General features: G+C 41.3%; 2 protein-coding genes across 7 annotated transcripts; both read right to left on the bottom strand.

Moving 5' to 3' along the window:
* Nucleotides 1-769: 769 nt before the first annotated feature.
* On the bottom strand, nt 770-2,457 carry inip (ints3 and nabp interacting protein). Of its 2 annotated transcripts, none has more exons than XM_027007953.2 (4): nt 2,318-2,457; nt 1,988-2,084; nt 1,388-1,478; nt 770-1,067 (listed from the first exon to the last, which is right to left on the bottom strand). In XM_027007953.2, the coding sequence occupies exons 1-4, from the start codon at nt 2,340-2,342 to the stop codon at nt 939-941; spliced, it is 342 nt and encodes a 113-aa protein (XP_026863754.1). In that variant the 5' UTR covers nt 2,343-2,457; the 3' UTR covers nt 770-938. The 2 variants fall into 2 exon arrangements, with proteins under 2 accessions (XP_026863754.1, XP_026863763.1); XM_027007962.2 differs by having other exon boundaries at nt 770-1,089.
* Nucleotides 2,458-3,456: 999 nt separating this feature from the next.
* Nucleotides 3,457-17,728, bottom strand: lin54 (lin-54 DREAM MuvB core complex component). Of its 5 annotated transcripts, none has more exons than XM_027008049.2 (14): nt 17,581-17,728; nt 14,207-14,950; nt 11,564-11,681; nt 10,864-11,003; nt 10,177-10,332; nt 9,699-9,909; nt 9,467-9,540; nt 9,041-9,238; nt 8,779-8,870; nt 8,366-8,437; nt 8,154-8,256; nt 7,850-7,987; nt 7,402-7,604; nt 3,457-6,981 (listed from the first exon to the last, which is right to left on the bottom strand). In XM_027008049.2, the coding sequence occupies exons 2-14, from the start codon at nt 14,927-14,929 to the stop codon at nt 6,783-6,785; spliced, it is 2,427 nt and encodes an 808-aa protein (XP_026863850.2). In that variant the 5' UTR covers nt 14,930-14,950; nt 17,581-17,728; the 3' UTR covers nt 3,457-6,782. The 5 variants fall into 5 exon arrangements, with proteins under 5 accessions (XP_026863850.2, XP_026863876.2, XP_026863868.2 ...); XM_027008075.2 differs by lacking the exon at nt 17,581-17,728 and adding an exon at nt 17,549-17,567; XM_027008067.2 differs by lacking the exon at nt 17,581-17,728 and adding an exon at nt 16,455-16,690.
* Nucleotides 17,729-17,904: the final 176 nt, after the last annotated feature.

Consider the following 17,904-nt stretch of genomic DNA (forward strand, 5'->3'; position numbering starts at 1 on the left):
TATTGACTGTATATTCCTGCCTTTGATATTTAAAGCCTTTACTATTCTGGCTCCATCGGGCTGCTGTTTTGAACTATTACAGCCCATCACAACCTTTTCAGATGATGCATTCCTACCGCCAATCCCCAGGGTCAGCTGTAAATCAGTGAAAGACACAAGCTCAATTCATATTTTAATGTAGATTAAAGCATATTTGTTTAGGGCAGTTTAGTTATCTTTACTGGTATTAACGAATAATTGTTATATTTTGCTTTTTCCTTATTTTAATAGAACAGAAATTAGGTAAAGCCATCATGGGTGTAAAAAACATTTTCAATTTCACCAAATGCTGAAATCAAGAGCTGTGTTACTATTGAAGACATCACTTAACATATTATGTGAAGCCCTCATATCACAGCAAAAACCAAAAAATTATTATAAAACTACCTAAAATAAATGACTGGACATGGATGAAATGTTACCTCTGTAAAACTTTTTGAAAAAGCATATTAGTATGAAATTTAATATTAGCACACCAAAGTCCCCAAAACAAATTGTATCTTAACATACGTTTCAGTTTATGATGAAAAAGTGGGGGAAAGGGCTTTATAAATTAGCAGTGGTATCTCAGTAGTTAAGGTATGCAAATTATAACCAGAAGGTTGCTGGTTCAAGCCCCACTGTAGGGCCCCTGAGCAAGGCCCTTACCTCTCAAGTGCTTGAGAGTCATAATTGTAAGTTGCTTTGGGGAAAAAAAAGTGTCAGGTAAATGAAATTAGCAAATCAGGAATGGTTTAGGAAATCATGTATTGTTGCAGCCTATGAAAATAATAATACACTACAGCAATTATAATCACTATTTTACAAGAAATACAAAAAAGTACAATTAGTATACACCATAATCTGTGGTCATTAATTTAGGTGAAATTATTTGCTCTTAAGAGTCTCAGGTGTGATGTTCAAAGGCCTGAGTTGAGCACACAGTGTCCTTTTAAGTTCTGTTTGCTTCCTTCATCACTCCGGCTCAAGCCGGGGCAGCACAGGGAGTATAAGGTTTCCGAAGGAGGAATCCTGAGTGATGAAAAAGCCTGAAGAATGCGCATGCGCATGCTGAAAGAACATTCATACCACACAATCTTTGTAAGACAGACCTGTATGCATATGAACCAAGAGTTCTCAGTACAGTTCTAAAATTTGATCAGCTTCTCTTATAACTGTCTACATACCATAGTTAAATAATCAGTAGAACTCTGCATTACCATAGACTAAAGCAAATTTTAGTACTGGAGTATGGGCATACCTGTAAGGCTGTTTCAGTACTGGAATGTGGGCATACCTGTAAGGCTGTTTCAGTACTGGAATGTGGGCATACCTGTAAGGCTGTTTCAGTACTGGAGTGTGGGCATACCTGTAAGGCTGCTTTTTGCTGAGCTGCAATGTGCTGCTGCTCTGCATGGTCCCGGAAATCCTTGTTTACAGCTGGTCTTGACAGTGGGATACTGAGTGACGGAAAGCGTAATTCTACACTTTAAAATCTGAGAATTATAAATGAATAGAAATAAAAGGGGGTGGGGAAGCTGAATTTATACTCTGATTACTAACTTCATGTATAAGTGCATTTCATTTAAACTGCACTGGATGATTTCAATTTCTCTGCTGTAACATTGTCTCTCAGGGCTGGATAATCACCTGAAAGTTCGAATTAGCTGTGTTAAGAGAAGTCCAACTGTGAAGCACTCATGTATGTTTTGGGCTACACTGTGCATACATTTGAATTAAGTATGATCCGAGAGGGCCACAGCACATCTGAAATCTGTCTGCTCAAATATACCAGCAACTCCTTGGATATTTATGAAGGTGATCATATATTAAATCACGTGTAAAGGTTTACGAGAATGCCTAAACACTCAACATTGAGCTGTGCTTCATTATGTCCACGTAGAAATAATGGTAGCTATGTATATACAGTCGCGCATACAAATAAGCAGAACGTGAGGTAATAATTTACCTTGCCCCAGGACTGTTCATGGACTGGCTTTGTATGAGGCGTCTCTTTTCCTTGTCTAGTTCAGCTAAAATAGCGACCCTGTTTTTATTCTGAAAACCTGTATGGGTAATAAGATACATTTCTTCTTATTAATTGTTCATAATATTATTCTGTAGCTTTGATGGTAAACTCCATTAGCCGTGGCTTTAAAACCGATAGCACAGCAACGTCCACCCATCATGCGATTTGCAGCTTAGTCTGATAGCTAGCTCCAAAAGCTAGTTAGATAGCCAAATGCTATTTATCCTTTACCAATTGCGTTTCAATGAAAAACTCAATATTCAGATTTACCTTGTCCAGACGTATTTGAAGCCATCTTATGAGTTTTAATTCTGAGTAATAACTAACCTATTTTCAGGTGAATTAATTAACTAGATATCAGCAACATGCTTTATCGCCAAGTCGATAGTTGGTTTTCATCTTCCTCGGTGGGTTTCTCTCGTGTGAAGGTAGCCTACTCTGCCACCTGCAGTACTGGAATAGTTGTGCACATCAAGATTTTTATTCGCACAAAGTGACACTTCTTGCGTTTCAAACTTGTTTTTGCGGTTTAAGCAGTAAATATATTTTAATGAGCTCAACAAATAAAATAGTAGCATATATCTGTGAAGTGGGCAACTACCACAATATTTCATACTACATGTACATTTATGGCATTTAGCAGATGCTCTAATCCAGAGCGATTTACAAACCTGTTGTCATTTACTCATAGAATGTATCCTAGCCCTTACAGTAGGTTAGAGTCAAAGATACTTTTGAAGGTTAGTGGTCTTTTAAGTACTCCAGAAATAGGTGAGTCTTCAGTCTGTGTTTGAAGACTGCAAGGGACTCTGCTGTTTGGACAGCCAGTGGAAGTTCATTTCACCATCTGGGAGGCGGGACAGCGAATCTCAGTGCTTATCCTCCATGAGACTTCAATCACGGTGTTTCAAACTGTACTTGACGTTCGAAGTACTTGATGTACGGATTGGGCTTTGGCCATTGACATCATGTAGGGAGGGGCTGGTCCATTTTTGCCTTTGAAGGCAAGCATCAGTTTAAAGCCAGTGAAAGGAACACAGCCTTGGCATGACATATGTTAACTTCAAAAGACTGAAGCTTTGTCACGCTGCTGCATTCTGGATGAGTAGTAGAAATTCAATGGCCTGAGGAAGTCCAGCAAGTAGCTGCAGTAGTCAAGCTTTGAGATGACAAGAGACTGCACAAGCACCTGGATAGCTTCCTGTGAAAGAAATGGCTGAATCCTTTGTGAGCTGTAAATGAGAAATCTGCATGATCGGGTCCGGTTTGAGACACGAGTAGAAATGATAACTGGTTGTCCAAAGTTATGCCAAAGCTATAAGCAACTGCAGACAATGAGACCAGGGAGTTGTGCTGCACTGATCTTGTAAGTTGTTTATATAAGGGTGCAGCCAGAATTCTCACTCCAAATGATTTATTTAATTTTTATTTTCATTCAGTGATAAAGTGGGTGGTGCTTCGACATAAAAAAGGTTTTGCATTTTGCAAAAGAAAACAGACACGACATACAAATTCACCTACGTTTATGAAATAAGTCTCTGCTTAAGATCTGCTCCACTCATTCATCACCTTAGCACACTCTGGCAAGCACTAAGGCAAGTCCACATAAAAGTTAATTCTGTTTTGTAGAGTGTATACAACAGACTGAATATAAACCTAACTTTCCAAAATATTTGAGCGGAATTTTAAGTGATGATATATTAAGCAGAATAAAATGAGAACTTAAATAATTAGACCGGAAATAAGGTTTATAATAATGGGGTGAAGGGGCAGGGGACTTGATTTGCGGTATACAGAAATACAGCCAACAGTCACACAAACATGTACAGTTAACAAAATCAAGACACTCAAAACACTAGAGCTGGTTAATAAACTTTTCTTCCTCACATATGCCCAAACGATATAACATTTATATATTAGCTAAGGGGTTTAATTTCTGGAAAAGTAGTTCTGTATTGCATTTTTTGAGATACAAAGGTACACTATTGTCTTCATTTACATTTCTACAAAATTAAATGGTCAGATCACTTGAAAGGAAGCAAGAATTCTCCTAAAAAATAGATTTGCCTTTCAAAAAGCCCAATTTATAATTATTTACTTAAAGGAGCATGTTTGTTGGTTAAAAAGAAACCCTGGATTGTTGCTTACTGTCTGCAGCTCTGAGAAAGACGTACATTTCCATATACTCACCAAAAGACAGAGAACCCATTATAAGCAAGTATAGGATGGCACAGGTGATGTACTTTCAAATTTAGCATGGTTATAAGAATATAAAATGAAAGCGTTCCACAAATCAGTGTATCTGGCAATGTGCTGTGAAATATCATCAAGGCAGTGATTACTATGCACTCATCTACAAAATGACATCTAAAAAGGAGAGCCAAAAGCATAATTTAAAAGACGAATTTGTCATGGGGCAATACACTTTTGCAATACAGACCACTGCTTGCATTCTAACGGACTGTTTCTTAAGCAGCAAACTGATCAACAGTATCAGGATTGTACAGACACTTATAAAATAGATGACAGAATCTAAGCAAACCCTGAGCATTGATGTGGCAATTAAGGCACACCAAGATCTATCAACCACTCTTTACATCTTGTTCTTGGTGACAATCCAAATAACTCCATGTGTTTATTTTGACTTTGTGTAATGATATTTTCTTAATCATCTGATGCAGGGAACATGATATAATGCTTGACTTATTTCTTCAAGGACCAGTCATGGAGCCAATACTGAATACTGATGACAATACAAAATGCTCCACAAGGAAGTCATGGTTCAGCACACAAGTATAAGCTTTCAATATACTCAACCTCCTTAGATGCTCCAAACTAGACCTGTAAATAACTCATATGATTTTAAAGTTAAATTCTGAATTGCCCAAAGTACATTAGATAAAATATAACTTGATTAAAAACCATATCTCTATTTCAAGAAACCACAGTGTAATAATTTGACCTGGGATGTGAAAAGGCACTCTGGAACAGAACATGCACTTTAAGGAAACAAATACTTTATGAGGAACATATATCTGGTTGTCCCACTGCTCAATTTACCACCTTTCCTAATTTGGTATATTTATTGAATGGTACAAGGTAAACTTAATGCAAAGTTTTATTTCTAAACTAATGTACTGACCACCTGTGCCAACCCAAACATGATTCCAAAACATTCACACCAACATTATGCCTAGATCAGCCAACTAATGTGAACTGTCTCAGCACATATAACTGTCTCCTCACCCATTTCCCCTGATGACACAATTTTTCTTCATTTTCAATCTGCAACCAATAATGACGTTTAAAAAACAGGACACCCCACAAGCAAACATACAACAAAAGAGACCCTGAAATCCCCATACTGACTCCTCCTAAGGTTTTTTTTGTTTGTTTGTTTGGTTTTTTTTGCATATTTCAACAGGGGGCATATATCATTACAGAAGTGGAAAACTGGGGATTTCATTAATTAAAAATTGTCTGTTTACAAAATGTGTTCTAAACAGGTTCTAAACAGTCAAATTTAGGGCACCTAATAGTACGTTCTGTGTGTAATGCATAGGGTATTTCTTCCTTATGAGTGCAGACTACCTGTAAAATGTCTGTGTGGGTATATATGAGTAAACAGTTCGGTTTGGCCCTGCATATGCATGCTTTTCCCAGCAGGGGCAGCATGAGCCTGCCCACAAGGACTCCTCCACTGACTCCACTAATTTACCCACCTCTATGTGCTGAAAAAGGTGTCAAAGAGGAGGTACATCCCCACCCCCCCCCCCGCCCCCCAAAAAAGTTCAGGGCTGGTTGGAGTAGAAATGAAGACCACTGCTTTCATAGCATCAAAGTACAGGACAAACAGAATAATGAGATTAAAATTAATTAACATGTGCAATAATGGTAAAGCCTTCCTTCACCTCAACTGGAACTCAGTGATGCAATCAAACCGGAAATCACTACCCAACTCTGGGACTCAACACTGTCAGCTTCTTTGGGGAGTTACAGCTGGTCAGGAAAGAGCATAAAAAAAATAAATATTGAAAATGCATTATAAAGAGGCTACAATATAGGCTACATATTGTACATATGATTACTGAGTTGAGGTTATTAGCGGTAAATAAAACAAACAAAGAAAATGGACTGGGGTGAGGGGCTAACAAACACTGAATTAGAAATGGCATGATTATGAATCTGAAATAAGAAGGAAAACATTTGCCTAGGGAGGAAAATGTAAAAAAACAACTATCTTAAAAACCACTCTAAAATCAAATCTCCTCCAAATAAGCAAACTGTGCAAGGCCACACGAGAAGGTCAGGGGGCTGTGTACCTGTCCGCTGTGCTGCACAGTGTCATTTTTCCCTGACCCAACCTCTCTTCCCTTGCTCACAACTCAGAAACCATGGGGAAGACTCTTTCTGCATTTCCACCAGTCTTCCATGCAGCTCACTGTAGGATCAATCCAGGGGGATGGGGCCTCCCTAGTTTCAGCAGACGTACAGCTTTTTATGTCAAGTGTAAAGCATGATATACGTCCAGGAAAAACCTACAGCTGGAGGAGGAGTGTGACAAGCTTGTTGAGCCCCCATCGGGGACCAATTACCCTAGGCCTAAGAAACAGCAAAAGTCTCAACTCAGCCAAAGCCTGGTGGGAGGCTTGAAGAACAGCCTAAACCAAAGCCCTGCAGTGCAGTTCAGCTTGGCCTGGCCTGGCCAGAAGCATGGGGTGGGGTGGAGACAGTCCTAGCAGTTGATGGGGCAGTCCGTCTTAGCTTTGGCGGCAGAGCTGATGATTCGACGCAGACAGCGGCCAAACTCCTCCAGGACCAGCCTCTCAGCCAACGCCTGTGGCTGACTGGTCAGCTCAGCCTGCTCGGCCTGCTCGAGCAGACAGTCGCACGTTGCCTCAGCGACCTCCTTCGTGACAAATGTGTATGGCAGCCTAAGAGAGAGAAGAGAGGAGCAGTGAGGAGTGGCAGTCAAGAGACATCAGACCATGCATTTTCAGGATCACAACAATGAAGAGAGGATGAGGTCAGTCTCAAACTGAGTCATCCAAAAACAACTAAACCACATTACCTTCTTAAAATGACAACCACATTTTAAGAAGCATTCAACCACAAGCATTCTCAGTCTCAAGAATGCTGGTAAAAGCAGCTCTAATGTGCTGGATCTCAAAACAGCACAAGTTCATTTGTGTAGTGATGACATCTACTGGCTATTTTCATTAAAAGTGTTAGGGTGAAGACATCCAGCAACGGCCAACAGCCAACGGCTCCTGCCTTGGACATTTATGCACTGAGCCGGCAGTCGTCACAGAAACCCAATGAAAAGACAATGATCTGGAAACAGCAGGACTTACTTTCCTCCTCCACTGGTGATGGCTGGGGTGGTCCTTGTCAGCAGGTCTGAGATCTGACAGGATAGCTTGGTCTTGGCCGCAGTCTGCTGCTGTACCCGTACCTCCGCTGCGTCAGCCAGGTGCATCAGTGTCTTGCGCTCTGGACTTTCCTCAAAGTTTTTACAGCCCACACACTTACAAATTGACGAACACATGATCTTTGCCTAAAAACAGGTGGGGAAAACGATTTGGGTTTACTCAAATAAATACATTAAAACACTCCTCATTAAAATACATTACCACATTACAATGCTACACATTTCAACTAGCAAACAACAGTTGAAAAACAGGACTCAGTGAGTTCATTAAGAACATCTTCAGTATTTTTGGCCCAAATCTAGGGAACATAATCCAGCTTGTCCGTGCTTGCAGACGGTATGAAAGCAGGGGTGCACCGGTGAACTCTCACCTCGTAACACTCGCAGTAGTTCTTTAAACAGCCAGACTTCTTGCAGTTGCAGCCTTTGCTGTGTCTCCTGTCAGATTCACCCTCCTTCCCTTTGCCAATCTTGGGCTTGAAGGCCACTGGGTTTCTGTCTAGACATGCCTGCCATGGTCGAACATTTTATATTAGGATAAACTTCGGTCTAAGAAGGCAAAAGCTGTTCAATTTTCCTGGTGTTACTTGATCAAAAGAGCTACAGAGATAAACACAGTATAGCAAACTAAAGCAAAATGTCTTTTAATGAACCAATTAATGTGAGCGTGAATACCTTAATGGCTTTGAGCCGTTCGCTCTCATGGTCAAGGTTGTTGAAGCAATTGACGCAGTTGCAATTGTTACAAAATTCTCCATTTGCAAAGCAGTCACAATACCTACAAGTAGAATGAACCTCTTTTACCGATGCATCATAAGTGCCAAGCAAGCCTTTCATGCTGTTGTGCAGGAGATGAAGGGCTATACTAGCAGGAAGAGCACACTTACAATTTCAGGCACTGTGACTTTGTGCAGTTGCAAGGCTTACGTGGTCGTGAGGTTGCATCTGATGTTGATAAACTGCAATAAGGCCAAATAAAATGCATTAGCTTTTCAACAGGCTCTCATTCCACTTAAATAAATGTAAGTGAAATAACACAGAATAACCTGAAAATAGGATTTCTGAATCAAGGCAGACAGATCCACAGAGGGCATACAGGCATACACTGAACACAGTTACAATGTGCAATATGCCTTTTGAAAAGCCACTTTCTAGAAACCACAAGAGGAATTATGGGACCATACTGTTTCAGATGGTAAAATCACATGACAATCGTGTGTGTAATCACAATAGCATGCGTGTAAGCTTGCATGGTTCGTCTTTTTTCTGCACATGCTGCAGTACTCGCCAGACTGCTTACCCATTGAGCGGAAGCCTGGCCTGCGTCTGAATGGCGGTGGGGTTGGAGAAGCCCGAGCTGCTGGCCAGAGTCACAAACGCAGACTGTGGCAGCTACAGGAACAAGCACAGTCAAATCATGCATTCAGGCTGAATCCCCATCTCCATACTAGCACAGTCAAGGGAGTCACAATGCTCAGAGTCACTATACACAGACAGACAGAGAGAGAGAGGCGAGAGAGAGAGAGAGAGAGAGAGAGACAGACAGACAGACAGACAGACACCTGTGTGACGTATTGGGCTGGCAGTACAGCGTAGCCCATGTTTCCTGAGCCGGGGGCAGGGGCGAGCACTGTGCCCGGGGGTAGATTGGTCAGGTTGGGCTGAATCTGAGGCAGCGGGGTGGCTGGCATTATGAGCCGCTGCTGCGTCTGGCTGGTTGTCACTACTTGGGCCGCAGACGCCATGGGCTTTGGCACCACCTGAGCAGGGAGAAGCAGCACAGCACTCAGGGACAATCGAAAAGCATATTTTGTTGAGAGAGATTATTAAACATACACAGTCAACACTAGGCCTGCACCAACACGCCCGAGAAGCTGATGCTACCTCCACCGCAAATGTCCAGTTGCATTAATTACAAGTAAAAAAGAAAATGAGAAAAACTCATGAAGATACTGGATTGTTAACTTGCTGGTCAAGTGCAATGTTACCTGTTTGACAGTCTGTGCAGGGACTATAGGAACAGACATTCTCACTGCTGCAGTGTTCATTACCATGGGCTTGGCTGTAAAAACAGCAAGACAATCAAAATGTACATCACAACCACTGAAAGTAAAGGAAGTCTCTTAAATGAGAATTTAAATCAAGCTGTGAACTTTCACTCTCACCCATTACAGCAATACTGTGTGTCTGTATGTGCACATGCACAGTGAACCAGCGCACCTGGCTGGATAGCAGGGTTGGTGTTCGTGCTGGGGCTGGCCGTCTGGGCTGTGCTGCCCCCAGTGGTGGTCGTGACCAGGCGCACATAGTGGAAGCGGCTGCCAGGCACTTGGATTTGCTGCACATTAGGGGGTGTGGCCAGGGGAATGATGGTCTTGAACTGAGGTGTGCTAACTCCGCCTACTGCCACCGTCTGAACCGGCTTCATTGCCTGTGAAGAGAGCAGAGGGAAGTCCATCAGTGGGGCCCCATCAATGCATATTCAGTTGTTATTTGAATATTGATCTTATATTTAAAACAACACAATAAGTACAAAACCCCCCTTCATTTAACTGGTCTATAGGCAAACAATGAAACCACTGTCATTTCCGCTATTTAGGCAAATGATTCAAAACTAAGATTATTATAGTTTTTCACTTCCAAAGGTACACAACACCTTTGTGAGGGGATAAAATGTTTAAGTGTACGGTTGGGGCACCTGTGTTGAGGATTGGCTGGTTCCTGCCTTGGCCGGAGAGGTGGTAGTGGTCTGCTGTACTGTGAGGATCTGCTGGCCCAGGGCCACGTTGAGAGAAAGAGGCATGGGCTTCTGCGGAGAGCTTGGGGCCGGGCTGGTCACTGACACCACAGTCAGCTACACGTGAGGGGTGCAGAGGGGCAACAAGAAGGGATGTCAAAATGAAGCCACCCCTAATGGGGAAGACTCCCCTAACAGGGATGACTAATGAGAATATGGATGTATCACTCAACAAAGAGTGGCTAGGGGTGCTAGCTAGCTCCAGGCTGGATCTCTGGAATAGTGTTCTAGGAATGTTTAGAAAGGCTGATCTGTACATACATTTTTAAGCTTTTCTATGTATGAAATTATGAATGTGAAATAATATATAAATGCTGATTACAATGGCTATGCATTACTAGTACTACTACTACTACTACTACTGTAATAACTCTAACCAGTAAGGTGATTTCAAAGAGCAAATAATTAAAAAAAAAAATGTTTACTGCTAAAGCAACTTCACAGGACCGTTAAAATGTACTACTCATTCGAATACATGCTCATCACACAGTATACTTTAACAATATCCAAGCATCTTATTCTCCCTTTGCTCTGTAATAAATGAGAGACCAAAAACAGTGAGTGATGGTTATGATTGGAGAGGCCCACCTTGCTGGGAGACTTGAGGGGAGAGATGGCCACCTTACTGCTGCAGCTGCTGGTCATGCTCTGGGCTGCTGTGGTTATGGCCTCCCCGACCGCAATGCTCCGGGGTGGGGTCACTGGTGCACTCTGGGTAAGAACCCTCCCTGAGTGAGAGGGGGACAGGAACAGGTCACCCTTAACAATCCTAACAGCAGGTGCTGAGGTCTGGGCAGTGATGCACAGGCAAGATGCTAAAGGATTCCGACTAGTTTCATTCTGTATCAGCCATGTTAGCTTTCCTGCTTCATATGTGACTGGGTGGGATCATAGCAAATTTGTAGCGCTGTGCTTAGATAAAGAGTTCTCAGGCAAAGCTTGGAGCGTACGCAGAACAGCATGACTAAGAACACAGTATGACCAACCGCGCTCAGCTCAGTATGACCAAGCGTGCAGTATGACCAAGTGCACAGAGCACAGTATGATCAAGAATGCAGAGCAGAGGTGGTGGGAGAGCAGTACACCCTATTTACACCCTCTACTCAAGTGCCATATTTCTGTAAAAAAATGTACATTTTTCATGTGTACGCGCGTGTGTTTTTATATATACACACATGGGAAAATTTTGAACAAATAGGAATTCAAATGCATATATATAGAGATGTGGCATGTATGTCACAGTAGCCTAGGAGGTCTGTGCTGCTGCTCAGCCTAAGAGAAGAGTCACCTGTTACCACAGGCGGTGCAGGTGCTTGGCTGGGCAGGCCCTTGTTGTTCAGGGCTTTGGTGATGATCAGCTTCGTTATCATGGGCCCTGCCGTGGAGACGGGCGGCTTTTTTGTAATCTGGTAGAAGGAAGCGTTTAACAGTAAAACATCTAATATCCAAATACATGACAGACATTCAGGAATATGAAAGAATCACAGTTAAGAAAATCTAAATATTCACAAAATACAAAAGACTGATTCAAAGCACTTAATGCGACAAAATTAACAATTCATTTCCAAATATGGGAGTGAACTATTTGTCATTGTGTTGTAGGAATACAAGCTAATGGGTCACTTTTTAGACTACTTTTCTGTGAAGTAAATACATTCCGATGAAAACTGATAAAGGAAACATTATTTCTAACTATACCAGTACAATAGTTGAATCAAAAATAGTCCATGAATATCTGAAAAAGTTGCAGTCTTGTTTGTGCATTAACAAACAGCCATACTTTAGTTAACATTTCATCAGTAATCTGTCATCTATAGATGCAATTAAAACCTTACATAGCACTACATTACTTCTCAACCTTAGATAGAATCTCAGATTAGTACTATTTAAATTCTTCTTTGCTTTAATAACATTTACTAATACAAGACAAAATCTAAAGCCCACATAGCACATTCTAGTGTAAAAATAGATTTTAAAAATTAAAAAGATTTTCCTAAAAAAAATTCTTGGTCATTCTCAAGCACACTAAACTTTTGGCTAACTGAACCTGGCCTTCTTAGTCATTCTCCTCCTAAGACACTTGTGCCGAATACTCGCGTCTGCACCCAGGAACGATTCAGGGCTCATTTGAAGGAGGGACTCATTATCGTTGGTTCGCTTTCACATACAAGAACTCAATGCAGTTCTATACGTTATTTTTTCTGCTTAGACTCGCAAAATGGTAGGAAGAAGCTTCATCCGTTTGCTGCTTGGATGCACTCATTCAAAGCTCAAACCTTTATCAATAATTTTTATACAGCAGGTAAAAAAGTATACAAGTATATTGGGACCATTGTTTACTCTTAGAAACAAAAGGCTGATAAAATGATAACTATCTGTAATTCTCTGAAAGTTATAAATGTAATAATACAACTTTGTCTTTTTTCACCCCTTTGATGTGATATCAGACATTTATCTTTTAGCCCCCTACACTGTATTGTTCTATGATGTAATGTTCTCTTGGTTCAATAAATGTTACAAAACAAAAAAGATGAAAAAACAAACCATAATTCAGCAAGGAACAATGCTTTTGGGATGCATTAAATTTCACCACGCAGGAGCACCTGCACACAAGGAGCCGTTCCCGAAGGACATTTGCTGCATTGTCAGTGTCAGCTCAAGGGGGTCTAGAACAGCCACTGTGCATTGTACGTTTATAGATATACGCTACAGTACTGTGCAAAAAAAAAAAAAATGTACAGTATGGATTTAAAAGGTTTATTTGGATAGTTAGTGTTTATTTACTCAGAAAATACACAAAACTTGTAAAGAGAAGTAATGCGATAGGTAGAACCAATCACACAGCCCCACACATGGCTGTGTAATTGGCTGCGAAGTGCACCAGAGCTCACTAGAACCACAGGCCACCAATTTCAGAAGGACCAGAGATCTGTGCTCTGGACCGCTCCTGGTCTTGAAAATAGCTTTCACACTTGACCAAATGTATCAAACTCATGGTACAAGAGGACCGGGTCTGAAAAAACCCTAAGACGACGTGTCTGGAGTCGAAGACCATTTTCACACAACAGGTTTTTTCTAGACCCAGAACCACATGCTCTGTGAGCTCAGTAGGTTTGGTCTAGTGTAAAAGCAGTTTTCGAGCCCAGGAGCAGTACAGAGAGCTGATCTCTGGTGCTCCTGAAATCAGTGGTCTGGAGCTCACTACAAGCGAACTCCAATGCTCTCCGCTCTTGGTGCTGTGTGTGGGATTGTGTGATTGGTTCACTTCACTTTGACTTTGCTTGAAAATGTTTTGTTATGGCAGGGAAAGGATTGCAGTGTATTTTATGGAGGTTCTCAATTATGTAACAGTATGTCTAATGACACCAGTCTTATAGGACTGGAGCCAAATTACTGTAATAAGCTCACCTTTGCAGAGTGAGTGTACTGAGATGATCATGTGAAAAACATGTCTCCTGATGGTCTGCATGGCCAAACATTCTTTCATACAAGAATGGCTCATTTGCATGTGCTCCTAAATGGTGAAATGGATGGATGTAAGGAATTGTGCAATCAATCAATGGTAAGGATGGAACTGTTTTATGTGAAAGCAAACCAGCAAAAATGAGCCCACCCCTCAGATAAGCCCAGAATCAATCCTGGATGCAGAGTCAAGTTTTGAGGACAAGTGTGAAAACACCCTAAGGCAGAAAAGGCCTGGTTAGACTTGTAACAGTGGAACATATGGACTATGACACTATCAAACTCTCTGATGCTATTTAAGCTTATACAGTGGAGTCAATTTATCAGAACAAATCTAAAATTGACATTACTTCTACAATATAAGCTCTGCTTACTCAGAAAAGTTGGCTAGTTCTACTTGTAACCATGTAGTTGCGTGGACACCCACCCACACACCCACGCACACAAGACACCCACGCACACAAGACACCTGTACAGTCTTGACTTGCTGGGCCTGTAGGGGTGAAGAGGTCCCCAGCAGTTGGCTGGCTGAGCTGACAGCTTGCACACCAATCACAGGCTTTAACTCTGTCCTTGCCGTGGTCGTCACCACCTTGAATTGCTGTGGCTGAGCTTTGGCATCCCCTGTGCCCTGAGAGGTGGCGGGCTTGCTCCAATTGTGAGGCAATGCCAGCACAACCGGCTGGCCTGTTTTACTAAGACCAGTGACTAAGAGTTTCTGGCCTTCCTGCTTGAGGACAGTAGCACCCGGAGACTTGCTCTCTGAGGCTGGGGAGGCGGCCACTTTGTTGAGGATTAGCTGGTGGTTGGCTGGAAGCGTGAGCGGGACGGAGAGCTTTGGGAGGCTCTGGCTCACCACAGGACTGCTGGGTTTGGTGGCAGTGGTGACAGGCTTAATGCCAGGGGAGGAAGACGAGGTCACAAGAAGCTGTGCCCCAGAGCTGATTCTGCACAGAGTTGAGTCTGTGGTGGTGGAGGTGGTCAGAGCTTGCGTCTTCTGCGTTGGTGTAGCAGCGGAACACAAGCTGACAATTTCAGGCACCTCTGTTTCCATAGGAACCTGAGCAGGCTCTGGCTCGCACTGGGTGGATGGTGTGGGGAGCTCAGTTGGCTCCTCCTCCATGGCGATGGCCTCTGTGTCCATGATCTCATCAGGGAGGATACTGTTCAGATCAGGCGACACCACGTCCATGCTCTCACATGCACTCCCTCACTGAAACAAGGACACAGATGACCAAATGTTTGTGGAGAGACTGCCAGGCATGAAATTATTTAAAAAATAAGTTACAGCTAAAAATGCTAACAAAGCTTGCTAGAAGCAGTCAGCCCAAATCTTTGATAATGCTACCTGGTCTGCATTACTAGCTTTCATTCATAAATAGAATTCATAGTTAGACCTAATGTAATCTGAGTAGTACAAATGATCATTAATATTATAAGACACAAATGTGGAGAGAACTGCAAAACAATTGGAAGGCTAGTTATCAGTACTGATAACCAAGATACAAAAAATGTAACAAGGGAAGCAGTAAGAACACAGAAACAGATACTCCTCTGACAGTTCTTTATTTCCACTTTGTAACGGGATTATACTCCATCTTCTGTAAATAATATCTAGTATTTCTATATAGTTATATGGGACATATCTCGTTTTCACTCCATCTACATAGGTTGCTTGCTTACGTTGTATATTTTGAATCAATCAGTGCCTTAATCACAAGTAACGCAAAGTGAACACAAACATAAAAATTGCACTTGAATTCAGTTATGTATTCAGGGTAATAATTTGGCTAGCGTGTATGTCAGCAAGGAAGTATGCATTATACGACTCGGGGACTGGAATATGACACACAAGTATTTTAAGTACAATATTGAAACTCTTATTGATAAAGCTTCATTTTCACTTAAACAGTTTAAGAGTCCCACAAGGCGGGTTATTCGAAAACGCAGGATAACGCCTGTATGCACCGCAGTGCAAAGTAGTGCTTTGTAATACCCAAGTTAGTATTTTGGTAACTAGCAGAGAAACTAGATTAATAGCAATATGGATGTAACTGAGAACTGAACGAGCTTTCATGGCTATAACTGTTTAGCTAGCTAGCCAAGTTATAGTTAATAAACCTGCGTAAGCAACACAGCTAACACTGACAAGTGTTGTCAAGCTCTGAAATCTGGCATCATAAATAATACGCAAAGATGGTTCTCTCATATGTAAACCAAGTCTCACGACTCATCGTAGTGAGACTGTATATCCTTAAAAATACACTACCAGCACACGCTTAAACTGTAAATGCGACATTAAGAAACGATGGAATGCACTCTAGGCCTCTTAACATCCAAGAAAAATAATCATTGTCCTACCTCAGCAGTATGCTATGGCTACCAAATAGGTCAGGCAGTCAGATTCCGAATTTACCAGTGATGATCGATCTTATAAACTGCAACAATACGCTGCAATTTACAAAATAAAACTAATGTAAAACACATGTACATACGGGATGAAAACCGGTAGCTGTGATAACAGTCCTAGCTACAAAAGTGACGAGCGCGTTGCGTTTCTATTTCAGGCCGGGGTTGGATTTCGAAAGATCCGCCATTTTCAACTCGTCATCAGTTCATTTTGAGACATGAGAAGCAACAGCGAAGTGGGGGTTTGTGGCTTTGTCAAAAAAAACGCCACACGGCAGAAAAATAACAGCAACACATTGATCGTTTACTTGCATGCTCACGACTGCTCCCCTTCCAGAAAAACCATACACTGCATGGTTGAGTTAACAGAAGACTCCCACTATCGACCCGGGCGCAAAACAGGAACTTCTAAATTAGCTCTACTATTGAATCCCCCCCGCCCCACAAAGTTATTTTCTAATTAATTATCTTTTATAACTTAGTAGTAATGCTTCTAAAAATAACCATAGTTAAATAACACAGTTGGTTTCGCCATAAAGAGCATGCAAATATGGCTAGAAATGTCAAGGTTTAACCAATTTAGCTAGTTATTATGATTAGCTTAGTATGATGCAACAATTGTTTATGTAGGTTAGCGTAGCTAATAAACATAAAATACGAATAAACGTAATCATTATAAGGCAAATAACTAGTGTTCACAAGATGCAGTGTTTTAAATATTAAATACTCAATTACAAATAATGGTTGCTTAAATAATAACGCAAAATAGGTACCCATGCTAAAATATTTAGCCGAGAATAAACTGAAATACGCCAAATTTCAATTCACTTAAACAGAACTGGGTACCTCACCAATACAACAATCTGCGACAAAAACAAAAATATCACTTGCCAAAAAGCAATCACCTTAGAGACACCATTACAATCAGTGGATTAATATTCAACATATGGCGCAACAAAATATAGCTAATTAGCTACTTTGAAAAGATAGGATACCTTGGTAACTATGTCTAAGTTCTTTATCCAGCCTGTTAGCTACACTGTCAAGTTAGCCACCTTGACCGTCAACGCCAACTTCACGACAGCTGCACGAGCCAACTAGCTTGCTAAGCAGCTAGTTTAGCAGTCAATTAATTACGGACCATATTGACCTAAATAATATTATTTACATTCATTATTCGCAATAATTGTGGGTGTCACTAAACTTTAGAAAAAAAAAAAAAAAAAAACCACAAAAAAACCACACTATCACGGGCCAGTGTAGCTAGGATACATGTCCACCCTCCAATGCAATTGCCAGCCCTGCGAGAGCGCCTAGTGAATCCGAGTAGCCGACATCAGCTGTTAGCTCAGCGGCTATATTAGCATCGGCCAGCTAGCTAGCTAATATCATATTGCCTCACTTAACAACCGACGAAGACAGCGGAATTCTTACACTTTGCCGAAATTTCTGTCTCAGTGGTTTACTACAAATGGGACACGTCTTGCTTCAATCACGTATGGACAAGTCCAACACGATACTGCACCATTTCGATCATACGATTGTTTAAAATACCGCGCCTAGCGCCATTTCACCTCTAACATCCCATAATATGGCCACGCCTTCAAAGGAAACAACATATTACGTCTTTATACCACTTCCGCGGGCCGCTTCTTCCGTTTTTGCAATAAATGTTTAACTGAAGTAAAAGGATAAAAATAAGCAATATACATAAACTTTAATGGCGAGGTATAAAAATAGTTAATCGATTGATTTATG

This window comes from Electrophorus electricus, chromosome 17, assembly GCF_013358815.1.
Source record: "Electrophorus electricus isolate fEleEle1 chromosome 17, fEleEle1.pri, whole genome shotgun sequence".
Classification (NCBI taxonomy): Eukaryota; Metazoa; Chordata; class Actinopteri; order Gymnotiformes; family Gymnotidae; genus Electrophorus; species Electrophorus electricus.

Bases quoted from the DNA above. Each gene is read 5' to 3' on its own strand.
- lin54 (XM_027008049.2), bottom strand. From the start codon at position 14,929: ATGGACGTGGTGTCGCCTGATCTGAACAGTATCCTCCCTGATGAGATC. The intron at 8,257-8,365 runs GTAAGTGTGCTC...TTCTACTTGTAG, and splicing joins AAGTCACAGTGCCTGAAATT to GTATTGTGACTGCTTTGCAA. The intron at 7,605-7,849 runs GTGAGAGTTCAC...ACCTGTTTTTAG, and splicing joins ACTACTGCGAGTGTTACGAG to GCAAAGATCATGTGTTCGTC.
- inip (XM_027007953.2), bottom strand. From the start codon at position 2,342: ATGGCTTCAAATACGTCTGGACAAG. The intron at 2,085-2,317 runs GTAAATCTGAAT...TTACCCATACAG, and splicing joins TTCAAATACGTCTGGACAAG to GTTTTCAGAATAAAAACAGG. The intron at 1,068-1,387 runs GTATGCCCACAC...CGCATTCTTCAG, and splicing joins AGCAAAAAGCAGCCTTACAG to GCTTTTTCATCACTCAGGAT.